Genomic DNA, 21,856 nt, shown 5'->3' with positions numbered 1-21,856 from the left:
ATTTTAGGATTTTTAAAAAGCACCTTATGAAGTATGAGGCAAAATAAAGCTCAAGTATTCAATGTTCATTTTCCCACAGACAATTTTAAAAGGTCATACCATTAGCACTGCGTAACTAGTGAGAGAGTAGCACTGAACTGTTGTAACATTTTCATCAGAGGAGAGGATGTGGCAGCCATCTGACTTCCAGCCCCCTTGTCCATTCAGCAAATCAAAATCCCATTGAGCTGCGACAGCATCTGCTCCATGTGCAATTCGACGCAATGTAACATTAATAGGAATGTGTTGAGTATCAATATTTATTCCATCTGTTGAAAGAAAAATACAATAGTTTAAAAGACCAATTTATGTGCTAATCTGTGTAAAATCTGGAATTTGCTGAGTGAGTCATTAAACAGCTTTGAAGATAAAACTTTATTTTGGAGCTTAAGTTATAAAATCCCACTGTTAGTGTTTGTGAATTACTTTATCGGAAGAGTTAAATGGTTATTGGTTGGGAATTTATTTTGTATAAAAATACCTTAAAATTACAACAGGAAATAATTAAGTAGCAATATTTGTCAGAAACAAACCCATTTTAGTGAGAATCACAGGAGTGACTACTGTCCGCCGCTTTCCATCATCAGCCAGATTTGTTGAATTTCCTGTTGCTGGAAAAAGCTTTCCATTGCGGAATGCAATAAGTTGAAGCTTGTAAATAGATTCATCAGTTACTCTGGTTTCCCTTTTATGCTTTGCTGAGAAAAGGGAGGGAGGAAGCTGAATAGATGCTTCTACAACAGTATTCTAAAAAACAAAATAATTTAAAGATTATTAGTCTCTCAGAAAAAAATATTAATTATTAATTATTCCTTCAATAGCACATTTCAAGTTTTCAAACTTCATGTTAAACAAAAAAATATTTTTAAGTGGGTTTTTGTAAAAAAAAAGTGCTATTGAATCTAATAACCATCATGGCTAGGAGTTAATATTGCTTCACTTTCATAAAACTGCTGCAGAAACATAGAATGAAAACAGGTCAAAAGGTTACACCATGTACAACTAGACTAGAATGGAAAATGCAAATGAATTCTCTCTTCCATACTCTTCGTGGTAGAGACCACACTAACAACTAAACAAATAATAACTACAAAACAATACTAAACAAATTAGAAATTTCAGTGATAATAATATATCTGAATTTTACATGGATAGTGGGGGGGATGCAATAAAACACTTGAACTAACAAGAAAAAAGACTGCCCTGCTTTATGTGTGAAGTGAGGCATATAACAATAATATATGTTCACCAAAAATAATGAAGGATAGTCAATGAAACAATACAAAAAGATTGCTCAGCAGACTGTTATAACAAAGAGTCACTTCTGTTCAAAAGGGATCAGTCTAACAATTCAAACATGAAAACTGAAACAGATAAAGAATGCCATACTATCTATGAAAGAACTAAAACCTTCAATAAGAAATACAAATGTATACAAAAGCAAAATCCAACTGGCTAGATTGGCATAAAAATCTAGCAATTACTATGTATTGGTTGTACCCAAATTAAGTTTCTGTCATCAGAATTAGAGATATTAATAGTATTATTAGCTCAAGACTCATAAAGTACTCAATTTGTTTATTTGCACAATACTTTTATTAAGCTCAACAGACACTGTCAAACCATCCATTGCAGAGGTTTAGCCAAACCTTAAGTTTTTGAAGGATTTCATTTACAAAAGTAGTTATAAGCAAGATCAAGAAACAGAACTGCACTAACTATAACTGTTCTTAAGAAAAATCTCTTGGTAAATATGGAATTATGGAGTAGTTGATCTGTGAGATCTATACTGTTGGTAAGCATTTCCAAACTGCCAACAATTTCCCTATGGTCCTTCAAATGATCATCTCCACAGGGTGAAATGAAAAAAAAGATGACATTTTGTGGAAGGTGGAAATGTTTGCAGGAGGAAAGACTGAATCAATAGTTTTAATTAGATGAATGAACCTCTCTCATGATCATTTTTCTATTTGTTTACAAAAATTTAAGATTTTTTAAAAAATCAAAAACTTTACAGAAAACTTAAGGGAGGAGATCAGGAAGTCTCAGAAGAAAGGAAGGAAGGAAGGAAGGAAGGAAGGAAGGAAGGAAGGAAGGAAGGGAGAATCTGTAATACAGCTGAGTATTATGGTTGATGAGATCTTAGAACCACTGATGAATAGAAGTAAAAAAGTAATATTATAAATTTAAAGTCAATATTTTTCAGAAACTTCTGTATCTTAGAAACATTGTGAAAGTCATTATTGGATACATTCAAATACTGATTCAAGATGAACAAGAAACCTACTTTTCAGCCACTTAATCAATTTTTATCAACCTTATGTCTTCTGTACTAGATGTATGACTGACACAATCAGCAAAGCAGACAAATTCCTATTGTAGTTAGATTTTGGCTGAACTCCTTATAGTGTTTAGTGGGACTGCAGTGTTCTATGAATCATGAGAAATGATAATCCAGAGTTTCAAAGAAGCCTGTGACAAAAATTTATATCCAAACTGCTATAAACCTGAAGTTGTCATAGTATTGGGAAGGAATTTTTAAAATCATGACTAGGGGTAAAAAAAGAAATTTAAATGGGATCAGTGCATACTTTTTTGCTTGGATAAATATTAACAGTAATTAGTAAGGTATAGAGCTATACTTAGAATGACTATTTCTCATTCTTAATTGATCCAGAAAAAAACTATAAAATTGTCACTTCTGTAGATGGCATCCAGCTCTTGAGGATAATAAAGTATTAAAAAATGGTTTAAACAATGAGAAGGTCTCAAAAGCTTCCAAAAATAATAGTAAGGTAAATAGGAAAGAGTAACCATATTTAGGACATTAACCCTGCCTGTGTCCTCATCTATAAAATAAGCAGGAGAAGGAAAGAGTAAACATTCTAGGACCTTTGCCAAGAAAACTCCAAGTGAAGTCAAGAAGAGTCAGACACAACTGAATAACATCTATATAATTGATAAATGAAGTTTTGACTACAAAGAGAACTCATCTTTATTAATGAGAGAAATATGGTAAACATAATCTTCAAATATTTCAATATATCTTTGCAATGATTTCCCCCCCTCCAATTAGTCTTGATTTCCTAATTATATTTCCTTCAGTGCCTAACTCTGTGACTATCTCTCTCAGGAAACTTTTCCTTACTATTCCCAAATAAAGATTTCTTGTCTTCAATCCCTAATCACATTCTGCCTAGATGGACTTTTCCTTTTCTCCTAAAAATTTTTCTTGTATCTTGTTATTTGTGTACATAACATTTTCTCTATTATACTGTGAGATAATTATAACATAATTATAATTAAAATGTTCTACTTTTAACATAGAAAAGGAATTCTTGATGAAATACAAGAAGGGAACAAATAGGTGTCTTTGGATGATTCTTTACTGCAGACCACAACTTTGCAGCCATACAATTAATGATAAAAATACATAATGATGCAAAATGATGTTTACTGATAGGAAGGAAGGAAGGAAGCAAGCAAGCAAGCATCTGATTTAGTAAAAGAAAACCCAGCTATATTAAGGCTCTTCTGCAATAAAGTGATGCACAAGGGCAGAATAGAAATACAGAGAAAACTTTGTGCTGAGTAATTCTTTGACCTCCATACAATAGAAAAGCAAATGTTCAGCAAAAGTGACTTTCAGTGCCATGGATGATGTCCTACACAAAATCTGAGTAAGGTAATTCCTCATATATGGTGAATTCCCTTCACTATCCCTATGCTTCAATCTTATTGTACTTATTGTATTCAGTCCCTTAATACTAGAAGTTATCTTTAATGAGATTCACAATTCTTACAAAGAGATCAGCTCAACAATACAGAAAAAAAATCAACAAGATAAAGAATACATACTGTACATTATAATAACCAGCAGAATGGGAAGTCTACTGATCATGTATAAACTGCAATGTGAACAATGAGATGTACCCAGGGCTGACCAGAAGGAAAAAAGACTTCTGGATTGCCCAGTAGAATCTAATCTCCTTGAAAACTATATGGTTTTGGATTTTGTAGTCACAGGGCCTTGCATGTAAAAGACATCTAAAAGGCATTTGTTTAAATGAATTCAAGTTTAACTTCTTTGGGAATAAGGTCTATTCTCTCTCTCTCTCTCTCTCTCTCTCAGGAATATTATTAAGGAAAATATAGAAGCACATCTTATGATTACTAAGCCCTTAAGAAATATTTGCTTAAATGAAAAAGAATATTAAACATAATATGCAAACTGATGATTCCCAGACCTGCTTTCCAGGCTTAAATTCTCTCCAGACCTAGAGTCTACTACATCTTCTACTGTGTAGTGAACAACTAGATTTGTTTGTATGTCAACATCCTAAATTCAACACATGTAAAACTGAACTCATTACCCCCCCCCATATAACCTCCTATCCAAATTTTCTTATTATATCAATGGCACCATGATTCTTCCAGTCATTCAGGCTCCCTGTCTAGAAGTCATACTTAACTGCTCAATCCCTCTCACCCCACCATTGCCAGATGCTGTCAATTCTACCCTCGTAACATATCTCATATAACTCCATTCTCTCTTTTGACACTATCAAAGCTTAGGTCCTCATCACATTAGCTCTGAATTATTTTTGCAAATAGCTATTGGGTCTCCCAGAGACAAGCCTCTCTCAATTGCAGGACATCTTCAATTCACCTTTCAGTTGATCTTCCTAAAGTTCAGGTCAGATCATATTCCCCTATCATCCCACACACTCAATAAAGTCTTGTGACTCCCTAATCACCTCCAGGATCAAATACAAACTTTTTGTTGTAGTTGTTTGGTTTCTAATGTCCTTCATAACAAATCCTCCTCCTACCTTTCCAGCCTTCAAAGACTCTATTCAATCCCATCAAGCCAGTCTACTTACTCTCCAATATAGTGATACTGTCCTCCTCACACACTCAGCTGTCTAATTCCATTCATTTCACTGGCTGTCCCCATGTCCAAAATTCTGTCCTTCCTCATCTCCATCTCTGCCACTCCCAGGCTTCCTTCTAGGAAGCCTTTCATGAACCAGTATAATGTTTATGCTTCCCCAATCATCCAATATATGAATTGTTTGTATAGCACACATTAGGGTGGCTAGGTATTGGAATGCGGAGGACAGGAGTTCAAATTCAGTCTCAGACACTTGATCCTTATTAATTGTGTGACCTTGAGTAAGTCACTTAACCTTGATTGCCTCATATCCAGAGCCATCTGCAGAACTCCTGATTAATTTCTGGCTGATGGCTCTGGAGGAGAAAGTGAGACTGGTGACTTAGCACAGAACTGCCTCATTCAAGTCCAATTCATGTCATTGTCATAGCATTACCTCTCTGATGTTGTGGTCTTCTTCAAACATGAAGAACCAGAATTATACAGCTCAAATTGTGCTTCCCATTAGACTGTAAAATCCTTGAGAACAGAGACTTATTATTTCTCATCTCTCTTTGCATCCCTGCTATTTAATACTGGACCTGGCACCTTAATAAATGCTTGGAAGCTAGCAGAAAAGTCAGAAGTGAATTTAAAATTTGTTATAAAGGCAAAAAGTGGATACAAAAATTATATATAATCAAGAGTTGATTATCAAGATAAAGAAATAATCTTCAAAAACAATCCATAAATAGGTGACTTTTAACAATTGTCCATTTTTATTTATGCTCAGTATAATTTCCAAATATATTTGCATTTTATTTCAAAGACAAATATTACTCATTCAATTCAATTCTTTCTAAACTTAAAAGATTTAAGAATTTGATTGCAAATTTGCTCTAACAATATGCTAAAAAGAGAGCTTACAAACTGTATTATCATATTATTTTCACAGTTTTTTTTAAATTCTAAGACTTATGGTATGACAACTTACTGATAATTATGTCTAAAATAAATGGCAACAATCAGTGTCATGTTAAACAAAAGAAAAACTATTCTAATATGCTAGGAGACATCATAAAAAGGATAAATTACAAAAGAATTAACTACTCTGATCAAGACAATGATTTCAGAGAATTCCAAAGAGTTCATGATGAAAAATGCTGTCCACATTCACAGAGAGAACTGATGAACATTCTGAACAATCTGCCTACAGACTGAAGCTTGTTTTGTTTTTTCATTTATTTCATATTTCTTGCTTTGAGTTTTTGAGGGTTTTTTGATGGTATAGCTAATATGGAAATATAGTTTGCATGATTTCACACATATAACTGATATACTATTTGCCTTTGCAATGGGTTAAGGGAGGGGCAGGAAAAATATGGAACGCTACTTTTTTTTAAATGAACACTAAAAGAAATAATATTTTTTAACTGAAGGCCAGGGTGTCACAAGGAAGTGAAGCAGACTAAACTAAAAAACATTTCTGTATTTTTTATTCCTCACCCTATAAAAGATGCTTTATTTTCTGAAAATATTTGCCCTATTATATAACTCACAGGGACTGGATCTATGAATTGCAGTGGTGTAACTTACCCAGAGGAAACTCCTTCTACTAAAGTAGGGCAGCACATTCTCTGCCTCAAAAAGTCACAAAGAGCTGTGCCGAGAGCATTGCAAGATGAAAATAATCAGTCAGGAAGGATCACACACTGCCCTATATATATTTAAATACCTTTGCTAATTCAATTAACTATATTACTTTTACTTCTATTGCTTTTTAATTTGGATCTTTGTTTTATTCCTGCCTACTGTTTTAAATGATAAAAGCACCTTTTAATACTCCTATCTATAAAGAAAAGTATAAATGTCTATAAAATATCAGGCATCATACCTTTAGTGCCAGACTTGAAAATGTATTAGAAACATTGCACTTAAAGCTCAGTTGCTTATCAAGATGTCCATCTGGATCTCTCCTTCCATAATCAGTTAGTCCTGTCCGATCAGATGTTGCCACTTTCTGGAACACGGTACATGTCATTCCAGTGAAGCTGGTAGCCTTGATGATATAAGCTTCCAGAGCAATATTTGGTGAATACTTCAAAATTCAACAAATATTAGTTATGTAAGGCTAAAGTCATGGGGAAAAATAATAAGATAATCTGGCATATATAAAACATTAAATTGCACTTTATTTTAATAAAACTATACTAGATGTTTAGAGAGATGAACAGTTCAATTCAATACATGTTGGATGAATAAGTAATCATACTATAAGAAGTATACTCAGACAAATGAAGATGAATTCATCCTTGATCCCTCCTTCAAAAAATTCTTTGCATTTATCAGCATCTAGAGTATTTCCTGCCCCATTTAAGTCCCTTGATTATAGGAATTTTTTCTCATTTTCTTTCTATCCCTGGTATTTCACACAGTACTTTGAACCTACTGGGGGGGTTAATCATTACTTTCCTAATCACAGAGTAAGTTTCATAATGCTGAACCTCTGAAGTCTTTTCCAAGGATAGAGCATATGATTGGATCTCAAAAATCATTAAATGTAATTTTTCACACAATGCAGAATCTCTACCAGAAAGAAAGGAAATAACTATTTTGCCTCATTACAGCAAAATACTGAATCCATGCTATCTGGTAGGGAGATCTTGAATCAAGTAGTAGAAATAAACAAAGCAGATACAGATAAATAATCAAGATGGTATCTACCCAAGTTTTGGAAATGGCTCAATGGTGAAATTTTTAGTTTCTGACTACAAAATGTATACTAGTCAATACAATAATCATCATAACCTTTCTTTATAAGATCTTTCCAGATCAGGCCATAAAAGTAATCCACTAGACCCACTAGATCTTCTACATTTGACAAAAAAAAAAGATAATCTATATCTATGATTTAATTGATAAAAGGAAGTCCTTTTGACCCTACAAATTACAACTGTTCTGTATTAAGAGTTAGCTAAGATACTTTGAAATTGTGCCTAGGATTCAGTATTTGTCCAAGGTCAGTATATAATAAATTCTACCTCTGTAGTCTCCTCTTTGACTTTTATATCATGTGACTTTCCTGCAGAAAAAGCATCTATTGAGCACTAATTTTGATTAAGTCACTGTACAAAGTACTAGAAGTGACCATTCTTCTCAAAGAGGTGACATATTGTGAGATTACACATACAAACATATGTGAAATGAGGCAATGTAGTGTCCTAAATGATGCAAACTCGTTTTAATAGGATTAATGGAGAAGAAGGGATTACTTGTGTCTACACTGATTAGGAAAGGCATCACAGAAGATACATTAATGAATTAGTCCTTGAAGACAGGCAGAATTGTATATTCTAGGTAGAGGAAATGACTAGAGAAAAGACATAAGGGCCTAAAAAGCACAATCCAACACAGGGAATAGTAGTAGGCCAGATTTATCATACTGAAGAAATTACATGAGAGACTAGTGGAACTAAACACAGAAAATATTATATGATATCAGTCAGTATATGGAAAGATTTAAAGTTAAGTTTGAATTTTATTCTGTTTATGATAAAGAAAAAGCTATTACAAATAAGGAAACAGGCCCAGAGATGCCGCAGAAATATAGCTAATTAGCAGAAGGCTGGATTAGGACTAATCATTACTTAATTCTCAACTACTATTCAAACTCACAGTTTGACTGGAAAGTCAAATATTATGATTTTTTAACATAAGGATAGCACTAGAAAAGTATAGAACAATTTCCCTAAACAGCATAAATGCAAGATTATTAAATAAAATAGAAATGGAAAACAGCAATAATTTTCATCAAGACCAGGTAGTGTTTATATGAGGTAAGCAAGGCTAGTTTAATATTAAGAATAACTATAACCTTGACTCCTCTGTCTTAATTGATATGATTCCAATTAAGTGTCAATTCTTGTGGGTTCTACCTCCAAATATCCCTAGAATCTGTCCCAAAGCTACCACCCTAGTTCAGGTTCCTATTACATCTTTCTTAGACTACTGAAATAGCCTTCGAATCATTTCCCCTAAGCTTATCTAACCTGTCACAGTGATGTGTCACTTCCTTACTCAATGAACTCCAAACTTTCTATTGCTGTTTGAATTAAACACAAATTCTTCGGTTTGCCTTTAAAGTTGTTCACAACCTGACCCAGTCTACAAGGTAGTGTGATATAACACTATAAAAGGTGTAAATATTTCTGGTTGGGTAGAAAATACCAAATGAGCTTCAGAATGATCATGTACAAAATATTTAGGAAAAACAATCTAAACAAATTAGAATATAACAAATTATAGTTCAAAAAAATTTAGCAATCTGTCTCTGTGAAACACAATGAAGTATCTGAACAGATAATAAATATAAATAATTCTAGTTAGTCAACCTCAAGAAATCTGTAATTTCATTGGAGGTCCATAAAAGGACAATTTTAAAATAAGATTCCCATACAGTCTAAGACTGTAACATGAGACCAAACTAAAAAAAAAAAAAAAAAAAAAAAAAAGTTTGGTCAGGAAAAATACAAGTTCTAGAGATATTAAGCTTAGAAGCAAATATAAATAAAATAAGGATTCATTAACCAAATCCTATATTATAGAGTAGGAGACAAACAAGGAAACCTGAAAAAGGTAAATAAAGGATAAATATAGAGAAATATTATTTTATACAATGGTTAGCATAACTATAAAATCTCAATATAAAATAAAGGTTAAAATTACAGATTGGTCCTCAGTAAACATCACATACCACACATACTAGGTTCATACTGCCCTCTTGCATATGTACTAAAAGACTGAGGAAGTGGGATGCACAGTAGATTGCAAACCTTTTGAACTTTATATCTTTAAGGTTTTCATATCTTTCTACAAACCAACCTTTTGATCTAGAATGGTTAAAATAGTGATCTGATTTAATATAGCCATGTTAATGTTTTCAATTAATTTTAAGAAAAAAGCACCTGAAATATATTAAGATATAGAATCAAACAAATCAGAAATGATTTTGTAGAGTCAGGTTTACAATTTAACTTAAAATAGTGTTGATACAGCATTTACACTTACAGTTGAATATACGTGGGCTCCATTTGCCAATCTGTATGCAGCAATTCGTTGTAAGCATTGAACGATCCTACTGCAAGCTTTTCCTTCTCTCTGGGCAAGCCACAAAACACGTTCATCAGCCAACATGATATTACTTGCAATATCAACCATCACATCACCAAGCTAGAAAGATTAAGAAAAAAGGTCATTAAAACTTTTGCAAAATATATTACTTGATTCAATTAGAAAAAATGGACTTAAAAGATGCTATGGTTCTAAAGTTCAATACAAAAATATAAATCTTTTTATTCTAAGCACAAACATTATAACAAAATGGTTACAAGTTAACCACACAATGAAAGTACAATCATTTAAAAAATGCAAACTGGTACTGTTAATTTTTAAGTCATTTGAAAAAATTATTTCTCTTCCATATATACTGTCAGTATTTCAGAGAGGGACAGATGAAAGATATAATTTTTTTGAAGACTGTCTATTAACTTAAAATTACTAGTCATTGCTGTTTTTTGTCCATTTTCTTTTCTTTTTTGTAATTGTTGTAAGGCAGTGGGGTTAAGTGACTTAATTATTAAGCGTCTGAGGCTGGATTTGAACTCAGGTCCTCCTGACTGTGCCACCTAGCTTCCACTGTCCTTCATTTTCTTTTCTTTTTTTTTTAGGGTTTTTTTTTTTGGCAAGGCAAATGGGGTTAAATGGCTTGCCCAAGGCCACACAGCTAGGTAATTATTAAGTGTCTGAGGCCAGATTTGAACTCAGGTACTCCTGACTCCAGGGGCAGTGCTCTATCCACTGTGCAACCTAGCCATCCCCCCTGTCCTTCATCTTCAAAGAAGACCAAGGATATCACAATGTTGGAGTAAAATAGTGAATGATGGGTTATGTCTTGATTTATGTATGATGTGAATTTAAATGGGTATAGTTATACAAAACTGCCAGTTACACTCTGTCTTCCAGAATCATCAAAGTCCCATGACAAGGGGGACTTTGAGGGGGAAGCCAAGATGGTTTGAAAAGAAAACATGTGGTCAGATTTTAGAAAAGCATGGAGAATTACATGAATTGATGCTAAGTGAAATGAACAGAACCAAGAGAACACTGTACATATTAACAGCAACATTGTGGGATGATCAACTCTGAAGGATGCAGCTCCCCTCAGCAGTTCAGAGATAGAGCACAACCCTGAGAGACCTTTTTTCTTATTATTTTTTTTAATTTTAGAAAGATTTATTTATTTTTCAGTTTTACAATTTTTACCCCAATCTTGCTTCCCTCCCCCACTCCCCACAGAAGGCAGTTTGTTAGTCTTTACATCATTCCCATAGTATGCACTGATCTAAGTTGAATGTGATGAGAGAAATCATATCCTTAAGGAAGAAACATACAGTATGAGATATAGCAGAATTGCATAAGACAATTTTCTTTTAAAATTAAATTAAAGGTACATAGAAAGTCTTCAGTCTTGGCTCAAAATCCACAGTTCTTTCTCCATCACAGATATCCCAGAATTGTGCTTAATTATTGTCCTGTTGGTATGAGCAAGTCCATTAAGGTTGATCATCACCCCCCATGTTGCTGTTAGGGTGCACAGGGTTCTTCTGGTTCTGCTCATCTCACTCAGCATCAGTTTATGCAAATCCTTCCAGGCTTCCCTGAATTCCCATCCATCCTGGTTTCTAATAGAACAGTAGTGTTCCATGACATACATATATCACAGATTGTTAAGCCATTCCCCAATTGATAGGCATTCCTCAGTTTCCATTTCTTTGCTACCACAAAGATAGTTGCTATGAACATTTTTGTACATTTGATGATTTGATGTTTTTACTCTTTTTCATAATTTCTTCAGGGTATGGACCCAGTAGTGGTATTGCTGGTTCAAAAGGTATGCACATTTTTGTTGCCTTTTGGACATAATTCCAAATTGCTCTCCAGAAAGGTTGGATAAGTTCACACCTCCACCAACAATTTCCCACATTCATTCTAACATTATGGACAATGACATCCACATCTACAGAAAACACTATGTAGTTTGAAAGCAGAGCAAGCATACTATGTTCACTATTTTAAAAGGGTTTTTATGTTTTTACTTTTCTTCTCATGGTTTTTTTCCCCTTTCCCCTTAGTTCTAATTACTCTTTCATAACATGACTAATAAAGAAATATGTTAAACATGATTGTATGAGAACAACTGTTAACAGATTGTTTGCTGCCATGGGGAAGGGGAAAATAAGCAAGGGTGGTAGAAAAATGTGGAAATCAAAAATTTGCAAATGGATGAATACTGAAAACTACTTTTACATGAAATTGGAAAAATAAAATAAAATTTCAATTAAAAAATAATTCCCATGGCAAGACAAAAATTAAGTTGACTGGCGATGGTCCATGAGAGAGTAAATGACCTTGGTGTATTTGACATCACATCAAACTAAGTATTCCAGAGCAAATGCTTCAGCATTTTCAAGATCATTGCAAAAATTTGGTCTTATTTGCCCATTCTGCGAGAAGAAGTCTTCATGTACTTGGGTAGACAACCCCCTAGCTCACTAATAAGGCCTATCAGTTACCCTCAATCTGGTTCAATCCATCAACAAAGATGGTGGGAGTGTGGTCACTGTATATGTGACAGTTTTTGGAGCCACAGCTGAGAATTGGGTCACAGGTGAACATCAAAGATAAATGAGCAGCCCTGAAAAGGTCTCAGGAGGCCCTCAATGCCAGAGCAGTTTTCCTGAACTCCCTGTGTATTAAATGTGCTAGGAACTATGAGAGAAATTGATTTCTCAATCATATAAAAATTTATATTCACACTAAAAAAGATAAAAGTTGCCACTAAAAGAAAGACAGAACAAAGACTCCCATGGGAGACTAAAGTCAAGAGTAGTGGTTATTATGTACAATATGTCTAAAGGTAATATGGAATGTTATTTTATGGAGCATATGGTCACCACATACTGATGTACTTGTGAAGAATATTTGTTTAACAAAACAACAACAACACTGAAAAGATGTAGTTTATGAGCCAATATCTATTACTGAAGATGAGAAAGAAAATAAATTATATCAAGTAATATATACTTTAATATTCAATTAGCACAATGTTAGTGAGAAATAATGGGGAAAAGAGTGGAAAATGATCCAAAAGTAAGAAGAGTTTATGGATTACAGAGGCCTTATTCCTGTAAATATAAAAAAAAAATTTTCTAAAAAATGAGCTAGGAAACATTCAACATGAAGACTATCAAATATAAAACACACATACACAAAGTTTGGTTATTAACATATAAGTCATTTCTGAATCATTTGTGATGATCATATCTGAAGCACAATTTTTGACCATCAAGTAGTTAAAACAAAACACCAAATTAAAACCAAATTGGGGGAAATAATGACAAAGAAAATTTAAAGGAATGTAACTTAGCTCTTACCAGATCTAAAATGATAATATAAAGCAGCAGTCATCAAAACTAACTGACACTAGTTAAGAAACAATAATGGTCTGTGGATTAGGATTGAGTAATAGAGAGCTAGGACAACCCTATTAGGAAAGGCTATGGATAATGCTATCCCCATCCAGAGAAAGAAAAATGAGAGTAAAACAACAACCAAAAAAAACTTTTCAGAATCTGAATGAACACTACCATCATTTTTTAAAAAAATTTCTCCTGTCTCATGATTTTCTTTCTTTTCCCTTAATTCTGATTCCAAATATGGAAAATGAATAATCTGTAAACATGTTTAACACAAATGTGTATATACAATATACACATTTATATACCTGACCATTTGCCACTGAGGGGAGGGTTCAGGAAGGGAGGTTGAAAGGATATTATGTAACTTTAAAATATGCATATACATCTGGATGAATGTTGAAAACCTTTCAAAACATGTAACTGGAAAAATAAAATGAAATATCAATTGAAAGAAAATTGAAAGAAAAAAAGACCAGTGGATCAGGATAGTTTCAAAAGAAACTTTAGTAAATGACTATAATAATCTACTCTTTGACAATCCCAAAGATATGACTTCTAGAATAAGAACTCACTATCTGCCAAAAATTGTTGTGAATACTAGGAAATAATATGGCAAAAACTAGGTATAGACCCAAATCTCAAACCCTATGTCAAAATAAGGTCAAAATGAGTATAGGATTTAGACAAAAAGTATGACACCATAGACCAATTAATAGATTGAGAACTACTTATCTGTCAGATTTATGGAAATGGGAAGCATTTATAACAAAGCAAGAAATAGAGTACAATATAAATTGCAAAATGAATGATTTTGACTACAGTAAATTAAAAAGGGTTTGGACTAATAGTATTAATGTTGCCAAAATTAGAAGAAAAACAGAAAACTGGGAAATAATTTTGACTGTTAAGGGTTCTCATAAAGGTCTCAAATTGCATCAAATTTATAAGGTTACAAGTCATTCCCCAAATGATAAATGAACAAAGAATATAAAGTTTTCAAATGATGTAAATAGTTATATACATATATATATATATATATATAGACATGAAATTAATGTTCCAAATCATTATTGATTAAAGAAATGAAAATTAAAAGAACAAGGAGGTATTACCTCACACCTATTAGATTGGCCAAGATGAGAAAAGGGGAAAATGATCAATGTTGGAGAGATTGTGAGATGTTTGGGACATTAATGCATTGATGATGGAGTTGTGAACTGATCCAGTCATTCTAGAGAGTAATATGGAACTTCAAATAAAGAGCAATAAAACTGATCATACCCATCAAAAACAAATAGTATGTCCAGAATAAATCATAAAAAAATGGGAAAAGTTCCACATGCTCCAAAATATTCATAGCAGCTTTTTTTGTGGTGGCAAAGAATTGGAAATTGAGGGGGTGCCTATCAATTGGGGAATGACTAAACAAGTATGAATATGAATGTTACAGAATACTATTTGTTTTATAAGAAACCATAAATGGTCAGATTCTAGAAAAGCATAAAACAAATTACAGGAACTGATGCTGAGTGACAGGAGTAGAACCAAGAGAACATTGTATACATTAACACCAACATTGTGAGTTGATCAACCTTGATCATGCTCCTCCCAACAGTTCAGAGAACAAGGACAACCCTAAGAGACTGGCTATGGATAATGTTATTCCCATCCAGAGGAAGAAAAATTAAAAAAAAAACCCTACAGAATCTGAATGAACACTGCATTCACTAATTAAAGATTTCTCTTATATATTCCTTTCTATCTCAAGGTTTTCTTTACTTTTCTGTAATCCTAATTCCTCATATCAAAAATGAATAATCTGTAAATGTTTTAAACACAAATGTGTATGTACAATATTCACCTGATTATTTGCCACAAAGGGGAGAGGGGTAGGAAGAGAGGGTGGAAGGAAACTATGTAACTTAAAAATATGTATATGGATGTGGATGAATGTTGAAAATTTTTCCTTACATGTAATTGGGAAAATAAAATAAAATATCAATTGAAAATACCAAATTAGAAGAATGGAAAATAAAGTATAAGAAAAAATTTCAATCACCCACATCCTAACCTATATAAGAAAAACATTCATTAAAAAGATGAATGGGGGGGGCGGCTAGGTGGCATAGTGGATAAAGCACCTGCCCTGAAGTCAGGAGTACCTGGGTTCAAATCTGGTCTCAGACACTTAATAATTACTTAGCTGTGTGGCCTTGGGCAAGCCACTTAACCCCATTTGCCTTGCAAAAAAACCTAAAAAAAAATAGATGAATGGAGATTAAAGTAGTAGAAGATAACCATTTCCTAATGAATTTGAACTGATGTCAAAAATTCACTATAAGGAAGAAACCAAAAGACCTTAGAAATTGTCTTAGTCAGGAAATCTTTCTCTCCAGAGATATTTCTCACTGGGCAGATAACTTGGATTTCCTGTTCTCCAGAAACTCATCATTCTGCAAGTTGAAATTAAGTTTGTAATTCACACCTCCTGAGATCATTTCCTATCCCAGCTGGAGGACTTCATCATGCCTGGTGACATTCTTTGTATCCCCATCACTTAAGACAGTGCCTGGCATGTGGAAGATGCTTAATAAATGTTGACTGACTGACTCACAATGAGGCAAATATAGGAGCCAAGGGCAACAGAGGCATAGAATATAATCTCACTTATAAAACTTTTAAAAAGTCAATGAACAATATTAACAGAAACATGGAAAAGAAATTCGAGAAAAAAAATCTTAGTAAGAAAGGAAGGAAAAAGTCTTAGGAAGAGATCCAATTAAAAACTAGAAAGAGGTTAATAGAAAGATTTGTCTTTCTATAGCAATCTATTTTTCTCCATCAACCATAGTGGTATCACAACTTTGATATCTATTATCCTTGACATGCTGCATAAGAAAGAAGAAATGACACTGGGGGAAAAAAAGATGGAAATACATAAACTAGATTTTTTATATATAGAGAGAAACGCACTCTGCTGAATTCAGGGAGAAATCCACTATCAAGATATTTAAAAGAGGGAAGGACAAGGAATATTTAGAAGAAAAATAAATGAGCATATCTAATACAAAAAAATTGACCAAAATATCACAAAAAAAATTTTACAAATTGCAAACCCTAAGAAAATGCTATGAAAACAATGAGTTTACATTGAGGACATTGTTACTGCAATTAAAAGAAGAGAACAGGGAGGTTTTCACAAATGTTTTCTGTAACAGATCTTGACATTCACATAACTGATTGACACAAGAATCAAATGAGAGTTAATACCTGTCATCTAGTAAAAATTATTCCATAGAGCAAAACTAAGCCCTAAAAAAAATCTCTTAAAAAAGTCTCCAATGAATGTTAAAAATCATTAGTCCTTGAATTTTGTTACCAATAGCAATCTAATAGTCATAATGCAAAGCCATAATGGTCCATGACACAATAATTTGGGGTCAAGTGGTGTCAGATGGAAAGAAAAAAAAAAGCTATGATCTGGATTTGGAGGACATAGGTTTGATTCCTGCCCCTATTACTTATTACCTGTATGACTTTGGGCAAGTCAGTTCACTTCTTGAACTCAAAGAATAATCATTTAGAAAGGACGTACTATGTATCAGGCCCTGTACTAAACACTTCTTAAAAATACCACATTTGATCCACACAACAGCAATGGGAGGTCAATATTAATATTAATTTCATTTCTACAATTAAGGAAACTGAGGCAGAAAGAAGTCAAGTGATTTAGACAGAGTCACACTATGACAGCTAGTAAATGTCTCAGATAGGATTTGAACTTAGGTCTTCCCTACTCCAAGATGAGTACCATCCATTGAACCACCTATAATATCCATTTCTGGATATTATATTATCTCTGTCATTGTGCTGATCCCATTAAGCTCATCCATAGTGCAGATCATCGTTGAAATACAGAATCATACACAATACTCTAGCCTACTTAGAGAAAAGGAGAGGGGGGGAGATGGAGAGAGAGAGAGAGAGAGAGAGAGAGAGAGAGAGAGAGAGAGAGAGAGAGAGAGAGATATGTGTGTGTGTGTCTCTGTGTGAAGTGGATGAGAAATACCCATACAGTTAGATGGATAGGCTGTGTACAATCAGGGCATCTTGCAGAGGTGGTCAGTGTCCAGGATCTAGAGCTGAATAGGAGCAAGACAGAAGGCTAGAGTAAAACTGACAACCGAGCCAGTGCTTGTAATTATTACAGAAGTTTCTCAATGAAACGAAGGTCTACTTTTAAAATACCAATATAATTCTGTTAACATTAAATGGCTTTAAATATTGAACCTCTGATAGACTTGTGAAAAAAAGGATGAAATCAATCCCAGAGACAGAGCTGATGGTATCTGAACACAGACTGAAATATATTTTTTTCTTTTTCACTCACTGTATTCTTCTTGAGGTTTCTCTATGTTTGTGCAGGGAGGGGGGATGATGGTTACTTTTACAAGAATACTGTAATAATGTGAAAATAAATAAATCTTTTGAAAATGAAAATGAAAATAAAAGGTTAAATAGACAAACAAATTCTGTGTAAATATACACTAAACTTAGCAAGTAAACAGAAAAAAATTGAAAAAAAGGATAAAGGGAGTTGATTAAGGAGGGTAAAACAGAGACAGGAATGGTCCAATAAGAAAACAAACTTCAACTTCCAGAGAGGCAACATGAACTAAGGATTAGATGAGAGAAAAGAAAAAAAGAAACTACCTGAAGGGAGGAGGGAAGGAGGAATGAGAAAAGACTACTTCCATTATGGATGGCTAGTGATGATCACACTCCTTATTTTTTACCTTCTTTATCTTGTTTGGAAAACCAAACCCAGATTTATATTGAGGACCTTCTTCTTTTCCTCCATCTATACTGATCTCATCAACTTCAATAGATTTAATTACCATATCTGTGCTGATGATACTCAGCTCTATTTACCTGGTCCTAACTTCTCCTCCTACCTTTCAGAGAACTTGACCTGGATACTGGTGAAAACTTAAACTCCACTTGTTCCAAACAGATTTGTGATCCTTCCCTCTCTACCCTCCCCAGTCACTGTTGAGAACAGAACCATTTTCCCAAGGGTCTTCCTCCACCTTCCATTATCTTTCACTCCTTGTAAACAGTCTTTTGCTAGGTCCACAGGTTTCACCTCAGCAACATCTCTTGAATGCATCCTCTTGGTACTGTCTTACTTTTATGTCTGTGCTGTAAAAGTCCCTCATTTCCCCAGGCTGGACAGCTCCAACACTTACCTTGGAGTCCAAGGACACTGGTTCCTTGAAGTCTAGTCATTTTCTCTCCTGAAATGCTCTCTCTCCTCACTTCCACAACTCACTCCCTGGCTTCTTCTGAGTCCCAGCTAATGTTACCCTGTCCACAGGAAGCTCTTCCCAGTTCCTCTTAATTACTCCTCATTGTGCATTCAGCTTGTTCATTTGCACTATTACATTTTAAGTCAGACAACAGGTTATAATAGCACATGAAAAATAATTATGTCAGTGATTCCATTTGCATCTTATTAGAACTTATAATAACAGTTCTTATTAGAACAGAACACATATTAGATCTATGTGTAATAGATCATTTTCATAACAAAAATAAAACTTACAAGTTGATATAGATGTTAAAAAAAGTTTTTTTAATTTTTTTAAATGCAACACCTTTTCATTTATAAACAATAAAGAGGAAGGTGAAGTAGTCTTTCTGAAGTATGATTAAGTTCTGTATTTAAAACCAAGAATTAGATATGTGTAATATGGAAATGTTAGAAATTTTAATCCCAATTAAAAATATTAAAACAATGATATTTATTCTCATCACATTTTGGTACCCTTGAATTTGATGAATGAACATGTTCTTACTATGTTTGATTGTTTCTGAGTCTTGTATGTTGCAAATCTGCTCTATTAGTCAACTTTCATTTTAAAATTAGAAGTGAATAGGTTTATAATTATTATTTTGTAGTATTGTTCAAATCTGATACAGCTAAAGGTCTTTTCCTTTTTGTCTTTATATTTCTTAAAAATCTTGATATTTTGTTATGATATTTGGTATGACTAAGTTTGTAAATAAAATTAAGATGTAATTTTTTTACAATTAACAAAAAATTGTTTTTATAATATTGGTATGGTATGAACAATGAATGCCACTCTAATTATTAGTCAATTTCTATTTCTACAAGTAGAAATTTTGTAGTTATAATATATTCATGTTTGTATTTTGGTAGCTGGGCCCCTAGATACTTTATATATTCTGTAGTTATTGGATTGTTTTTTTCCTACTTTCTTCTGAGTTGTAGTGATCATATATAGAACAGCAGAGCTGTACTGATTCTTACAACCGGATACTTTATTGAAGTTCTAATTTTGGCTGAATATCTCAGAACTGATGCTTCAAAGTGGTTTTTTTTATAACCTTATACTTTGCCAAATTTATTAATATTTAACTGAATAGCTAAAGTTCTCTTAGTAAAGCATCATGTCATATACAAGAAGTGATTATTTATTTCCTCTATGCTTATACATGTTCCCTCAACTTCCTTATCTTATTTCACTGCAATGGCTAACATTACTATAACAGATTCATCAAAGTATTGAAATAGTTTTCATATCTATGATACTCACTGCAATAACCTGGCTCTAAAAACAAGATGTCAAATATTCATATTGTGGCTACTTCCAATATAAAAAAAAATGTTTGTCTGGATTTGTAATTTTAGTGGTAAAAAGAACTCCCAGTGAATAGTTCCTTTACTAAAAGAAGATTAGAAATTGTTCATCAATTTCTAAAGAACTGAGACAGTGAGAGGTTAAGTTCACTCTATAACAAGTTTATGTGTCAAGAGACAGGATCTGAACCTGAATCTTAGCAGTCATCTTGATTCTGAAGCCAGCTTTCTATTTACTGGGCCACACTGTTTCTCTCATGTAAGTTATGACAAAAATATAGGCAATAAAATTGAACCAACATTTCAAAAACTATATATCACTGTCAAATGAGAAATTGATATATTTCAAGAGTATCAATCAAAAATAAATTTAATAAAGTTAACAAGATATTATCCTTCTCAACTTCATAGGTAATATGGGTTAATAAATTGATTAATCACAAAATAAATAATTGCTAAAAATATTGGTTACAAGCAATCCAATTTAGCATTCTTCTTTCTCATTTCCAACATAAAAATATTTCTCACTTAAGCAAAATTTTTCATTTCTTTTCCTTTCAAAAATTTAGGTTTTTCTCTTGATTAGAAATGGGCAAAAATGTTTAAATTCTAAATCTGAAAGTCCACTGTAAAGAGACCCACAGACCCCCACCTCTTTCTGAGATGCAAGAAGTCATTCCTAGACTATTCAAATCCAGTTAAATGAAACAGGACTAAGAACACACTATAGTTAAGATTGCTCAGAGCACTGTCTCAAGTACTAAAGAGTTCCAAAAAATTATGGGCTTTTTCACACTAGAAAAATGCAGACTACAAAAAAACCACCATTTAACTAAATCTAATAAAACTATTAATTACTTCTTATGTATAGAGGAGAGATTTTAGACAAGTTGGAGTCCTTGTCTTCAAGAATTTGGAGGACCAAGAGTTCAAATCTGGCCTCAGTCACTTTACTCTTACTAGCTGTATGACCCTGGGTAAGTCACTTAACCCTGACTGCCTCACATCCAGGTCCTGATTCATATCTGGATCCAGATGTCACAGGAGGAGAAAATGATACTGATGATTTAGTACAGCCCCACCTGACTCACATCCAATTCACATGCTTGCCATAGCATCATCCTACTGATGTCAGTCTTCTTCGAAAATGAAGGACAAATATTATTAGAATTTATGCTATGCCACCACTCATTAACCAATTGTTCATAATGTAGTCTTATTTCAAAGCTTGTAGGGGAAAATGGATAATAGCTACTTTTGATAAGATGGCAAATTAATATGAAATTAAGGTAAAAAGATTGAAATGCATTATAAGATGAGGAAAAACTATTTGTTTTAAATGTTACTTACAAGTTTTATGATATATTATGAAAACTTTTACAGAAGAGGAATTATTTTTACTGAATCTTTTGTAATAAAAAAACACTATAATATTGTAAGAACCATCATTACAGACAATTGGTCAATATCTTATTCGCAATGGCTTCAACTTATATATATGAAAGAGAAAAAACTTGAGTCAAAGCCAAGATTTTGCAACAAAAAATCTAAGTAATGTATAATTTTGTAGCCAGAACATAAAATTTTCTCATGTCATTACCATTACAAATTTAGAAGAGAAACATTATTAAAATATTCTGCAATGTGAAATCCTTTGATTCCATTTAAAAGTAAAGTTCTTGAAAGAAAATATTAGGTCTAGGATTTTTTCTCTTCCACACAGAGCATAGTGTATTACACATG

At 33.1% G+C, this 21,856-nt stretch overlaps 1 protein-coding gene across 1 annotated transcript in view; it reads right to left on the bottom strand.

Moving 5' to 3' along the window:
* The window catches only part of ADGRA3 (adhesion G protein-coupled receptor A3), a 145,284-nt gene that overhangs the window by 27,699 nt on the left and 95,729 nt on the right, over positions 1-21,856 (bottom strand). The window contains exons 11-14 of the mRNA XM_074229707.1: positions 9,980-10,141; positions 6,807-7,010; positions 573-786; positions 100-308 (exon numbers count right to left, since the gene is read on the bottom strand). Of these exons, the coding sequence (XP_074085808.1) occupies positions 100-308; positions 573-786; positions 6,807-7,010; positions 9,980-10,141 (789 nt within the window). The remainder of the gene's footprint in view (positions 1-99; positions 309-572; positions 787-6,806; positions 7,011-9,979; positions 10,142-21,856) is intronic.

This window comes from Macrotis lagotis, chromosome 3 (assembly GCF_037893015.1).
Source record: "Macrotis lagotis isolate mMagLag1 chromosome 3, bilby.v1.9.chrom.fasta, whole genome shotgun sequence".
Taxonomy (NCBI): Eukaryota; Metazoa; Chordata; class Mammalia; order Peramelemorphia; family Peramelidae; genus Macrotis; species Macrotis lagotis.
Note: the sequence above shows the minus strand (reverse complement) of the source record. Positions and strands in the feature narration are given on the sequence as shown.